General features: G+C 40.1%; 1 protein-coding gene across 8 annotated transcripts in view; it reads left to right on the forward strand.

Moving 5' to 3' along the window:
• The window catches only part of ptpn13 (protein tyrosine phosphatase non-receptor type 13), a 265,898-nt gene that overhangs the window by 232,351 nt on the left and 20,790 nt on the right, over window positions 1–12,757 (forward strand). For all 8 annotated transcript variants that reach the window (XM_043695917.2, XM_087985860.1, XM_087985855.1 and 5 more), the window contains 3 exons: window positions 349–479; window positions 8,005–8,087; window positions 10,110–10,204. In XM_043695917.2, coding sequence (XP_043551852.2) covers window positions 349–479; window positions 8,005–8,087; window positions 10,110–10,204 — 309 coding nt within the window. The remainder of the gene's footprint in view (window positions 1–348; window positions 480–8,004; window positions 8,088–10,109; window positions 10,205–12,757) is intronic.

Below are 12,757 nucleotides of genomic sequence, written 5' to 3' on the forward strand. Positions count from 1 at the left end.
GAAGCTTGACTGTACTTAGTGCTTTGGTGGAAATCATTTATAACTTTAAAAATACAAGTAAAGAGCCTGGTGAGAATATATACACCTGTAAAGAGCCTCACATTTATCAGGCGATTAGTTGGCTAAAGTGGTTTATAATATAGAAGAAGGTAAAGTATTCAAATAAATGCATAATAGTAATTCTGATAAACAGGTGTTTATCTGTTAACTGAGGGAGTGCAGTTAACAGAGGAGTGATATCAATCTATTTAATCTGAGTGGTTCCCAGAAATGAAAGGGCACTCGGGGAGTCTCAAGCTTCATTGTATCATTGTTTTAAAGGAAAGGTTTTTTTTATTTCTTGGACAGGGAAAGGTACACATTTTGTGAAGACACCTGATACTGTTGAATATATAGGTGAACTGAAGGAAGAAGAAATGTCTGCAAAATCTGAGGATACAGATTATGAAGGTTTTTCATTGCCTGAAGATTCCCCTGAGGTAATTAACGATCCTAATTTGAATAAGTTTGTACAACTTTGATTAACAGCAATAGTAGCATGTACCACACTGATCTCATCTTGACCTCAACTCCACTTTACTACGGTCTCTCTATAACCCTTTTTAATTAATTTAAAATCTGTCTAACCCCTCCTTAAATTTACTCAATGTCTCATCAATCACTGTATTGTGGGTAGTGAATTCCACAGTTTGATGACCCTTTGAGAGAAGTAATTTATCATCATCTCTGTTTTAAATCTGCTGCTACTTTGCCGAAAACTATGACCCATCATTCTAGATTACCTCACATGAGGAAACATCCTTTCTACATCAGTGCTGTAACCTTTAAGCTCAGTGAGGTAACTTACATACAGATCTCCTCCCCTTCTTCTAACCTCCAGAGAATGTAGGTCTAAACTGTCCAGTCTCCCTTCATAAGACAAACCCCTCACCTTTAGAAGCAATCTGAACTTCCTCCGAACTGTTCCCAATAAAGCTGCATCCCTCCTTACTTAAGGGAATCAAAATGGTATATATACTCCAGGTGTGGTCTCAATATTGCTTTGTACAGCTGAAACAACATTTCCCAACTTTTATATTCTATTCCTTTAGCAAAAATGTCAAAATTCCATATGCCTTCCTTATTATGAGATGCTTTAGCACTACATTCAATAAAATTGTCACTTCAAGAGCCAATCCTAGACTTGAACACACAAACTACTTTGACAATTCATTGCATTTGTGCAGTCTTTCAGGTGATAAATGATGTCAGCACACAACTACTGTCTCACCTGGGCATCAAAGATCCCAGGGAACTTTTCAATAAAGGGGAGGAGATACTTCTACCAGAGTCCTGACTTGGATTAATGTCTCAATGAACATAAGCAAACACTGATAATCTTGGTTATTAATCTTACTGCTTTTAGGATTCTGTGTAAATTGGTGTATAGTTTTCCCATATGGCAACAATAGTTTGTTAGCTGTTTAGTGCTTTGGGATGTTCTGAGATTGTGCACAGTTCAATGTAGAACATAGAACAGTACAGCCCATCATGTCTGTGTCCACCATGGTGCCAATCTAAACTAATCCCACTTGTCTGCACATGGTCCATGCCCTCTATTCCCTGCCTGTTCATGTGTCATTTAAGTGCCTGTTAAATATTGTTATCATCTCTGCTTTTATCGTTTCTCCTCAGCACACATTCCAAGCACCTACCACCCTCTGTGTAAACAAAAAACTTGACTCGCACATCTCCTTTAAACTTCTTCCCTGTCACCTTAAACCTATCCCCCCTTGTATTTGACATTTCCATCCTGGGGGAAAAAAGTTCCAACAAGCCTCGCATAATTCTATATGTTTTTGTCAGATTGCCACTTCTCCTGTGGTGCTATAGCAAAATCAATTCAGTATATCCAACCTTTCCTTACAGCTAATATACCCTCCAATCTAGGCAACATCCTGTTCAACCTCTCTTCCACCCTCCCCAAAGCCTCCAAATCCCTCTCATAATGTGGTGACCAGAACTGCGCGCAATTGGCCAAATGTGGCCTAACTGAAGGTTTTTTTTTAAACTGCTGCCATATAACTTGCCACTTTTATACTCAGTGCCCCGACTGAAGAAGACAAGCATGCCATACACTGCCTTTCTGACCTCACCTACTTGTGTTGCCACTTCCAAGAAGCTATGGACTTGCACCCCAAGATCCCACAATATATAAGTGTTCTTAAGGTCCTACCATTTATTGTATGCTTTCCTCTTGCATTTGACCTCCCAGAATGTATCACCATCGACACAACCATTGTTGGAATATTGCGTGCAATTCTGGTCTCCTTCCTCTCGGAAAGATGTTGGGAAACTTGAAAGGGTTCAGAAAAGATTTACAAGGATGTTGCCAGGGTCGGAGGATTTGAGCTACAGGGAGAGGCTGAACAGGCTGGGGCTGTTTTCCCTGGACCGTCGGAAGCTGAGGGGTGACCTTATAGAGGTTTACAAAATTATGAGGGGCATGGATAGGGTAATTAGACAAATTCTTTTCCCTGGGGTTGGGGAGTCTAGAACTAGAGGGCATAGGTTTAGGGTGAGAGGGGAAAGATATAAAAGAGACCTATGAGGCAACGTTTTCACACAGAGGGTGGTATGTGTATGGAATGAACTGCCAGAGGAAGTGGTGGAGGCTGGTACAATTGCAACATTTAAGAGGCATTTGGATGGGTATATGAATAAGAATGATTTGGAGGGATATGGGCCGGGTGCTGGCAGGGGGGACTAGATTGGGTTGGGATATCTGGTTAGCATGGACGGGTTGGACCGAAGGTTGTGTTTCCATGCTGTACATCTCTATGACTTGTCCATAATAAACTCCATCTGCCATTTCTCTGCCCAACATTCCAGCCAATCTATATTCTGCTGCACTGTTTGTTAGCCTTCCTCATTGTCTATAACTCCACTAATTTTCATGCCATCTGCCAATCTACTAATCACAAAACCTACATTTTCATCCATAATCATTTATATTTTACAAACAACAGAAGCCCCAGCACTGATCCTTGTGGAACACCACTGGTCACAGACTTCCAGACAGAAAAGCACATCTCCACAACTAACCCATTGTCTTCTAAGTCAAAGCAAGTGTTGTAATCAATTTAGTAACACACCAGAAATCCTTTGTGACTTAATCTTCTTGACCCCCTTACTAATCAAGAGCCTATCAATCTCTGGATTAAATGGCTTGGCCTCCACAGCTTTCTGTATCATTGGGTTCCAAAGATTTCACCACCTTCTGGCTGAAGAATTTCATCCTCAACTCTGTTCATAAGGGTGGTCCCTTCGCTCTGAGACTGTGCCCTCAAGTCCTGGTCTCTCCTACTTGTGGGAACTTTTTCCCCAAATCTATTCTATCCAGGCCTCTTAGTATTCTATATGTTTAAATAAGATTCCCCCTCATCTTTCTAAACTCCCACTGAATCCACACCCAGAATCTTCCACCACTCCTCATTTGATGAGCCTTTCATCACTGGGATCATTCTTGTAAACCTCCTGTGGACCCCACTATCACCACCACCAATGCCAGCACTTTCTTCACAAATCCTGAACTAGGTGTCCTAAGTCCCTTTCTGCTTCAGATTTTTGAAGCTTTTCCCCAATTAGAAAATAATTACCTCCTTTATTGTTTGTACCAAAGTGCATCATCTCACCCTTTCCCACATTGTATTCCATCTGCCACTTCCTTTGCCCAATCTCCTAGCCTGCCAAAGTCCTTCTCCAGCCTCCCCACTTCCTCAACACTTCCTGTCCCTCCACCAATCTTTGTGTCATCTGCAAACTTAGCAACAATGCCCTCAGTTCCTTTCTCCAGAGTGTTACTAGTTAATGTGAATTGTTGTGGTCTCAACACTGACCACTCGTGGAACTCCACTAGTCACCAGCTGCCATTCCTGAAAAAAATCCTTTAACCTCACACCTTCTGGAAACCCAAAGAGATCATATCCACTGACTCACCTTTGTCTAACTTGTTTATTATCTCCTCAAAGAATTCAATTAATCCTTTAAAAAGACCTTATAAACTGTGAAATGAAAAGGCAAGCAAAAAGTTTCCCTTCTGCACTAAAATGCTATGCTGCCTCCAAACTATATGCTTTTCCGGGTTATGTCTCACTCTAGATGTGATCTCTCCTTCCTGACCTGTGCGCAGTTTACTGCTTTCAACAGGCCTTCTCTTAAATAGAGCTGAGGTGAACTAAGATGTTTCTCGCTAATTAAACTTCAGTAGTAATCAATATCTTTTGAGACCCTGTTCAGACAATTGACTGGGATTTTTAGGGAGTGCCAGGAATTTTATATTGGCCTTTGAAAATTTGGTCAGAGATAATGAGTATACCTTCTTCCCCACTTCAATGAGACATATCCAGAGAGATCTTTGGCTGCCTAGTGAAATACTGCCTTTAAAATGCTCAGGAATGCAGTTAGCCTACAAGAAGTTCAATGAGAGACCTTCAGTGTTGAAAAGTTCCAGGAGGGAATTGACATGTTCCCCAAGAATCTAGGTTGCTGCACTGGAAGAAGCAAATTTTCATTAGGGCCTTTCCTGCATCTCCTTTGCACTGCTAAAGATGGCCCGAGACTGACATCTAATAAAATCTGTCAAGGAGCCAGTCAAAAGAGGAAAAAGCAGTAAGCATTGAATATTTTCTGGCACCATTGGAACCACCAAGAGGTGCATCACAGTAGATGAGAGTGAAATAGTCAATAAGAACAATGCTGATTAAAGGTCACATCAATTCAGTCTAGCTTCTAAGGGACAGTCATCAGCATTTATGGTGATTTGAGGCAGCAGACTGGCTGTGCTGAGGGATCCATGATCGATTCCACTCTCCGGCAACTATCTGTTTAGTTTGCACATTCTCCCTGTGTCTGTGTGGGTTTCCTCTGGGTGCATCAGTTTCTTCCCACAGTCCAAAGATGTGCAGCTAAGTTGGCCATAGTGGCCAGGCTAAATTGCCTGTGGTGTTCAGGGATGTGCAGTCTAGCTGGGTTAGCCATGGAGGTAGTGAGAACTGCAGATGCTGGAGAGTCCGAGTTGAGATGGAAAAAGCACAGCAGGTCAAGCAGCATCAGAGGAGAAGGGAAATCGACATTCTAGCTCAGAACCTTTCATCAGGACTGTTAGCCATGGGAAATGAGGGGTCGGCTAGAGGCATTAGTCTGGGTGGAATGCTTTTCAGAGGGACAGTGTAGACTCAGAGCCAAATGGTCTACTTCCACACTGTAGGAATTCCATGACTAAAACGTTGTCAGTCCTTTGAGTAAATCCAGGCACCAGATTGGAGAATTTAAAGGAGAGTTTTTGGAGCAATGAACAAGTAATTAGTTGACTACCAAGCTAGGCGATAAAATGGATGATGAATATAGGATGACATTTCTTTAATGAAGAAGCTAATTGAATCATTTAGTAAGTCACTTTGAAAGTCATACTTTGTGACTTCATTATTGACCGTTCCTATGCAGATTAACATGTGGGAAACAGCATGATGCGTGCTGATTCAGATATGGCAGAAGTTCACAGTGGGCTATGACTGCTGTTTATATTTGCTGTGTCAGCTTGACTTTGTGGTAAGGTTTGTAGCTGTTCCAGTAAAGCTTCAACACTGGCATCTACCCAGTAATGTGGAAAGTTGTCAACTATGTCCTAGCCACAAAAAGCAGGATGAATTCTATCCAACCAATTATCAGTCCACTCCGATCATCAGCAAAGTGATTGAAGACATTGCCAACAATAGTATAAAGCAGCACCTGCTTGGCAATAACCTGCTGAGTGCTTCTCCATTTGGGTTCTGCCTGGACCACTTATTTGACCACACCTGAACTAAACATGGATAGAAAAACCAAACTTAAGGGGAGGCGAGAATGACTAACCTTGACATCAAGATTGCATTAGATCAATATGACATCAAGAAGCCCAAGCAAAACGAAAGCCAGTGACAACTAGGAGGAAAGCTCTCATTGGTTGGAGGTAACCTAACAAAAAAGAAGATAGTGATGGTCGTTAGAGGTGCAAGAACAGTTTCTGCCGTGATGAACCACCCAGTGCCCAAAGCCTGTCCACCAACTGCAATGCACAAGTCAGGAATGTGATGTAATACTCTCCAATTGCTGCATTAAAGTCTAACCACGTGTAGGCTGCTTGCTTAGCATCAATTCTCCTTAAATATTCACTCCCTCCACCATTAACACAGAGTGGCAGAAGTGCATCCCGTCTACAAGATGCAATGCAGCAAACCTGAAAGCCTACTTTGACAGCACCTTTCAAATGCGCTTCCTTTATCACCTAGAACACCATTACCTCTACGTTCACCACCAAGCCACCCACCATCTTGACTTGGAACTTTCTTTATGCTGACCCTTCACTGCCTATAGGTCAAGGTCGTGGAATTCCCTTCCTAACAGTAGGTATGCCTACACTAATTGCATTGCAGCAACTCAAGAAGGTGACTCACCAATATCTTCTAAAGGACAGTTAGGGATGGCCAATAAATTCTGCATGTCAGTAATGTCCACTTCCTGTGAACAAATACTCTAATTTAAAAATTGATTTGGAGGTGCCGGTGTTGGACTGGGGTGTACAAAGTTAAAAATCATACAACACCAGATTATAGTCCAACAGATTAATTTGGAAGCACTAGCTTTTGGAGCACTGCTCCTTCATCAAGTGGTTGAAGAAGGACCTGATGAAGCAGCAACGCTCCAAAAGCTGGTGCTGCCAAATAATCCTGTTGGACTATAACCTGGTGTTGTGTGATTTTTAACCAGTTTTTAAAAAAATATTGGTTCTGTATTAAAATGTATAGCTTTAATTCCTAATGCAAGATGATATCCAGGCAGATACTTCAATACAGTGTTCAGGGAATGATAGCATTATCAAAGGTATTGCTTATCAGATAAGGCATTAACGTGAGGCCAGGTCTGGGTTTTCTGACATATTGAAGAGCCTCTGGCATTATTCAATGAAGAGCTTTCAGTTATGTTGGTGTCTTGATTTATCCCCTCAAACATTAATGCAAACAGATTATTTAATCGCTTAACATATTTGTTCCTGTGTATATCCTGTTGTATTCTTTCTACTTAATGCAAGTGATTATATTTCAAACTAATTAGTTGTGAAGAGCTGAGCTAGGGATGTCATGGAAAGAGTGCATATTTAGGCAAGATATGGCTGGAAGTGTATGGAGGGGTTGCACAGGTATTGTTGTGTCAGGAGACTATCTGTGAAATGGTGGCAGCTTCCAAATGGAAGGCCAGATAAATATCAGAGTAAGAGATGCCATTCAGTGTGGATGGCACTACTCTCTCCCTTGGACACAAGCACAATAGCACCCATTATTCCTCTTGTCCAACAGTCACAATCTCCACCCCTCTTATTTTACCCCATCTCCCTAGGTAGTTCAGCAGCACCCAGCATTTAGAGTTGGGATGCCACTCTTTTGCTATTGGCCCTCTAATCTTCTAAGCCCATCTACCATTGTTAATTGGATAGGGCTTTTGGAGGCAACACTTAACTGCCCACAATCCCACCCCAAGCATTTCTTCCAGTGATTGGGATTGTTACCTGAGAATGCAATTCTTGCCGGAGAAGGGTTTGGACAGTTACCTTTGCCAATAGAACAGCAATTGTGTCTTGGTGCTGATTGTTACATGTGCAAAGTCTGTTCTAATTTTCTATCCCAGGATCCAGAGAATTTATGTTAAAGGCTAGGTCTGCGTTGGCTCTAGATTCTCCTTTCATTTCAGGAATCATACACTTCATTCTCATTCCCTCCTTTAAAATTGAGGGCAATGGTTGAGTTTATCACTGTAAAACAGTACATTAAGCCCACTGTACTTGCAAAAATCCTTTTGCAATAGATTGTCTAGATCTTCTCTTGGTATTGAAAATGCAAGGTATCATTCTTCATAGAATTACTGCCTTTTCTTAAAGTTCTTTTTCCATTGATTGTTACCGGTCAATAACATTTTTAATTAATTATACAGCAACCCAGAAAGAATGATTATCATTTATCAACCAGCATAGAGAAAATAATTCAAGAGGTCTCTGTTGAAGATGCATCTGAAAGGTAATCTCTCCCAATAGATTTGAAGAATGCAGAGCTAGTTTACTAACTAATCAGAGTCTGCACCATAATAATACAAAATAGTATAGTTGTAATATTGCGAATAATCTGTTACACTCTTTTGTGATATATTGTTTAAAAAAAAATGGCAGTAGGGCCATATTATGCTCCCTGCAATTCTTGTCAAGCTAGGAGGATCATGGTTAATAGTTGATAAGTAAGCCATGTTTAAATCCTATCTTCAAGTTCCTTGCAGATGCTTTCTTTTTTAATTGAAATGCATATCTATTTTACAAGTGAATTGCTGACCTTGTGTCCAGTATTCACATTTAAAATCCAGTAATTGCTTTAAAATGCAATAACATATTAGTGGCGAATTCCCAAATATTGTTCCAATACCATTTTAAGAATGATCTCAAAAACAAATTAAATTTTTGCAGTTATAATCTTAGATGAATGTTTTTATTTACAGGTTGCCCCTCAGAATAATATAACCCATAGCATTACAGGTGGACATGTATAGATACAGTACACAAATGAGAACTGTTATCATGAATTTGATATACTGCAGATCCTGACTCCAGCCTATAAATCAACCCAGCATATAAAATAAGTTCTAAGTAAGAGTCATATTGGACTCAAAATCTTAATTCTTCCTCTTTCCACAGATGCTATCATATCTGCTGTTTCTCCAACATTTTTTCTGCTTTTATTTCAGATTTCCAGCATGCAGTATTTTTGCTTTTATTGAAGTGTTAAGCTCACTACCACTTCTCCTCCAGGAATGTTCACTTTAAAGTTCTACTATTCTTAATCTTCATCTTCCATCATAACCTTGTTGATTTGTTCACTTCATTACTTACGATCTGACTTCTAGTGTTTCATAAAGTGTTTGCCAAAACTTGCTTTCACAGTCACATCTCCTTCCTCACTGGCTGTACCAGGCCCACTCAAATTCCAACAGAGATTCCATTCTTCAAGTTTTGAACCCAGTCCAGGATTTCAGGTATCCCCAAGACGCGCAGCACTTCCCATATCGCTGTCCCCTCCACATCCTGTAATCTACGTTCAGTGCGATGTGACATCACGTGCACACACTCAACCTGCAAGTTCATCAGCATTGCCTCACGCTATCTCAAATGTGTCCTAGTTCCCAGTTCCATTTTATTCTCATTCAGCATTTTAACAAGAAACTTTTTCTTTTCCTGTTTTTATTTCGGCATGGAAGATAGCCCAATATTGTTGAGTCAGAATACATGTTCTATTCTCTGCACACAGGTAGAACCCCACCTTTCTGGTTTTCAGCTAATTAACGTAGATTTAAGGCTGTAATTGCATTGGAAGTTGACCTTAAACTTTCAGTTCAGAGGTAAGTTTAAGGTTACACTTGTCTTACAAGTCAGTGCATGGAATCAAGTATTCAATATTGGCTATGTTGCCAAGAAGATACCCAAGAGTTTAAGACATGCCTATACAGAGCAAACCACACACACTGACCGATCGAACAGAAATGGGTCCTTCTGTATTAATATTGGCAGTTCACATTTTGTACTCTGGGGATGAGTCAAATCCTGTCTTTTGAAAGAATTTCAAAGCTGCAAAAGTCAACTTGTAAGCCCTGACCTTACATAAACTTAACACTTGCTTCATTGAAAACATTATTTTTAAAGCGTTGTTATTTGAATCAGTAGAAATACATTGCATTTATATGAAAATATTTAAAGTCCAAGTCAATTCTAATCTTTGCTCAAGTAAAGCTGGCATTCAGTATTGAGTTATGAACACTCATTATTTACATGAAAAGTACCTGTTCTTATATTGGCAGTATTTTATGATCAGACTATGGTAGCTTAACAGTACTTAATATAATGGCTTGAAATCGAAAATTGGTTGTTGGCAATTTTACATCAATTCCTATCCCCATACTGTGATTATCTAATTATCTATCGCAGGCTAAATATAGATTTGTGCTGACATTACATGTTAAATAACTGCATTATAATTGTTCAATTGTGATATCTCCAGCCAAACACTCGTGGAGAATACAGAGAAGGGTGAGGTTGCCTGGAGGAGTGAGGAACTTCCAATTGATACTTTGCAACAAGATGTTTCATCAATAGGTAAACTAGAATCGTTCATTTTACAACTATGCAGAGTTTTCATCATTTGTATTAGGATAATAAATTGATATCATTGAGAGATGGTACATGTTTTCTAAACTTGCTTCACCTTAAATATTCAAGTCATGACATAGAATTCATGACTTAAAATAAATCATAAATATCTGTTAAATCATATGGCACTATTTTCAAAGTAACAGGACTGAACTTTTCCCTTCAACACCCAGTTCCAACTTTTAAAACAACTTGCTGAATCATCCTCAATCTGAAAACTTCTCTTTACTGCATTGAGGTGCTGTGTCATTGATGGTTGCATGATTAAGTTGAAATATTTTCTGCTTTGATACCATGTGTAGATATGATTCAACATAGCAATAAAATGACACCCAGTGTGAATTTTAGAGAAAAGATTGTGGGTAGGATTTTTAACTCAAGCTTCACATGAAAGCTGCAGATACATTTTCTCTTAAACAGTTCTTAAATAAATTATCTGAATAGGTTTTGCTGTCAGATTATTTTGCTGCGCCATTTGTGTTTAATCTGTTTATCATACAAATAATACCCAAACTCAAACAGACTATAAGTGATCAAGAACTTGTTGCCCGGAGGGTGCATTCCTTCAAAAGTCTGACAGGAATTACACCAAGCATATGGAATTTATTGGACTATTTTCTCAAAATGATACATTGTTACTGGTAGAGACTCGAGGAATAATATTATTAATTTATTTATGAAAATAAAGTAACGTGTATAAGTCGCCATAAGCTGGTGTCATTTTAATTACATAATTATGAAAAGAAATAAATCATAGAAAGTTAGGACAAATTTCATTTTTTGTTCCATCTACGGCTTCCTGATTTCCTACATGGCTATGGGAGACTGCCATACTCTGCAATTGCTGAAGCTGTCTCGAAGGCCATAACACCAAGGAGGAAGCACACTGAAGCAGCCCCTAACTCCACTGACCGGACACAGAACACCACCCCTGCCAAAGCCACTACCGATACTCCAGCCACCGCCATAGCCTGGAGACTGTCTGAATTCTCAACTTCCATCTCAATTTCCAAGAAGCAATTGACCGTCCAAACCAACTGCCGAAGAGATCATTCAGTCTGTCACTGTTGCCAAAACGTGAGAGGAAGTGAATGAGCCCCAATTCAGAAGATTGGAAGATAGCAAATGTTGTTCCCTTGTTCAAGAAGGAGAGTAGAGACATCCCTGGCAATTATAAACCAGTGAGCCTTACTTTGGTTGTAAGTAAAGTGTTGGAAAAGGTTATGAGAGAGAGGATTTATTATCATCTAGTAAGGAATAATTTGATTAGGGATAGTCAACATGGTTTTGTGAAGGGTAAGTCGTGCCTCACAAACTTTATTGAGTTATTTGAGCGGGTGACCAAATAGGTGGATGAGGGTAAAGCGGTTGATGTGGTATATATGGTTCCAGTAAGGCATTTGATAAGGTTCCCCATGGTAGGCTATTGCACGAAATACGGAGGCATGGGATTGAGAGTGATTTAGCAGTTTGGATCAGAAATTGGCAAGGTGAAAGAAGACAGAGGGTGGTGATTGATGGGAAATATTCATCCTGGAGTTCAGTTACCAGTGGTGTACCGCAGAGATCTGTTTTGGGTCCACTGCTGTTTGTCATTTTTATAAGTGACCTGGATGAAGGAGTAGAAGGATGGGTCAGTAAATTTGCAGGTGACACTAAGACCGGTAGAGCTGTGGATAGTGCTGAATGATGTTATATGTTACAGAAGAACATAGATAAGCTGCAGAGCTGGGCTGAGAGTTGGCAAATGGAGTTTAATACATAAAAGGGTGAGGTGAATCACTTTGGAAGGAGCAACAGGAATAAAGAGTACTGGGCTAATGGTAAGATCCTTGGTCGTGTAGATGAGCAGAGAGATCTCACTGTCCATGTACATAGATCCCTGAAAGTTGCCACCCAGGTTGATAAGGTTGTTAAGAAGGCGTATGATGTGCTCGCTTTTATTAGTACAGGGATTGAGTTTCGGAACCATGAGATCATACTGCAGCTGTACAAAACTCTGGTGCAGCCACACTGTTTTCATTAAAGAGAAGGTTGAGAGGTGACTTGATTGAGACATATAAGATAATCAGAGGGTTAGATAGGGTGAACAGTAAGAGCCTTCTTCCTCAGATGGTGATGGCTAGCATAAAGGGACATAGCTTTAACTTGAGGGATGATAGATATAGGACAGATGTCAGAGATAATTTCTTTATTCAGAGAGTAGTGGGTGTGTGGAATGCACTGCCTGCAACAGTAGGAGACTCGCCAACTTTACAAGCATTTAAATGGTCATTGGATAGGCATATGGATGAAAATAGAATAGTGTAGGTTAGATGGGCTTCAGATTGGTTTCACAGGTTGGCTCAACATCGAGGGCCAAAGGGCCTATATTGCACTGTAATGTTCTATGTTCATTGACACTGGAACAGTTGCTCAAGCCATAAGGAATGGACCAGATCTGCTACTCATAGCTCTCTGTAGCCTCTCTCCATCACCAAGCTGCAGCTAAAAGAAGAT

This window comes from Chiloscyllium plagiosum, unplaced genomic scaffold (assembly GCF_037043375.1).
Source record: "Chiloscyllium plagiosum isolate Xiang-an unplaced genomic scaffold, Cpla_swu_hap1 HiC_scaffold_1, whole genome shotgun sequence".
NCBI classification, from domain to species: Eukaryota; Metazoa; Chordata; class Chondrichthyes; order Orectolobiformes; family Hemiscylliidae; genus Chiloscyllium; species Chiloscyllium plagiosum.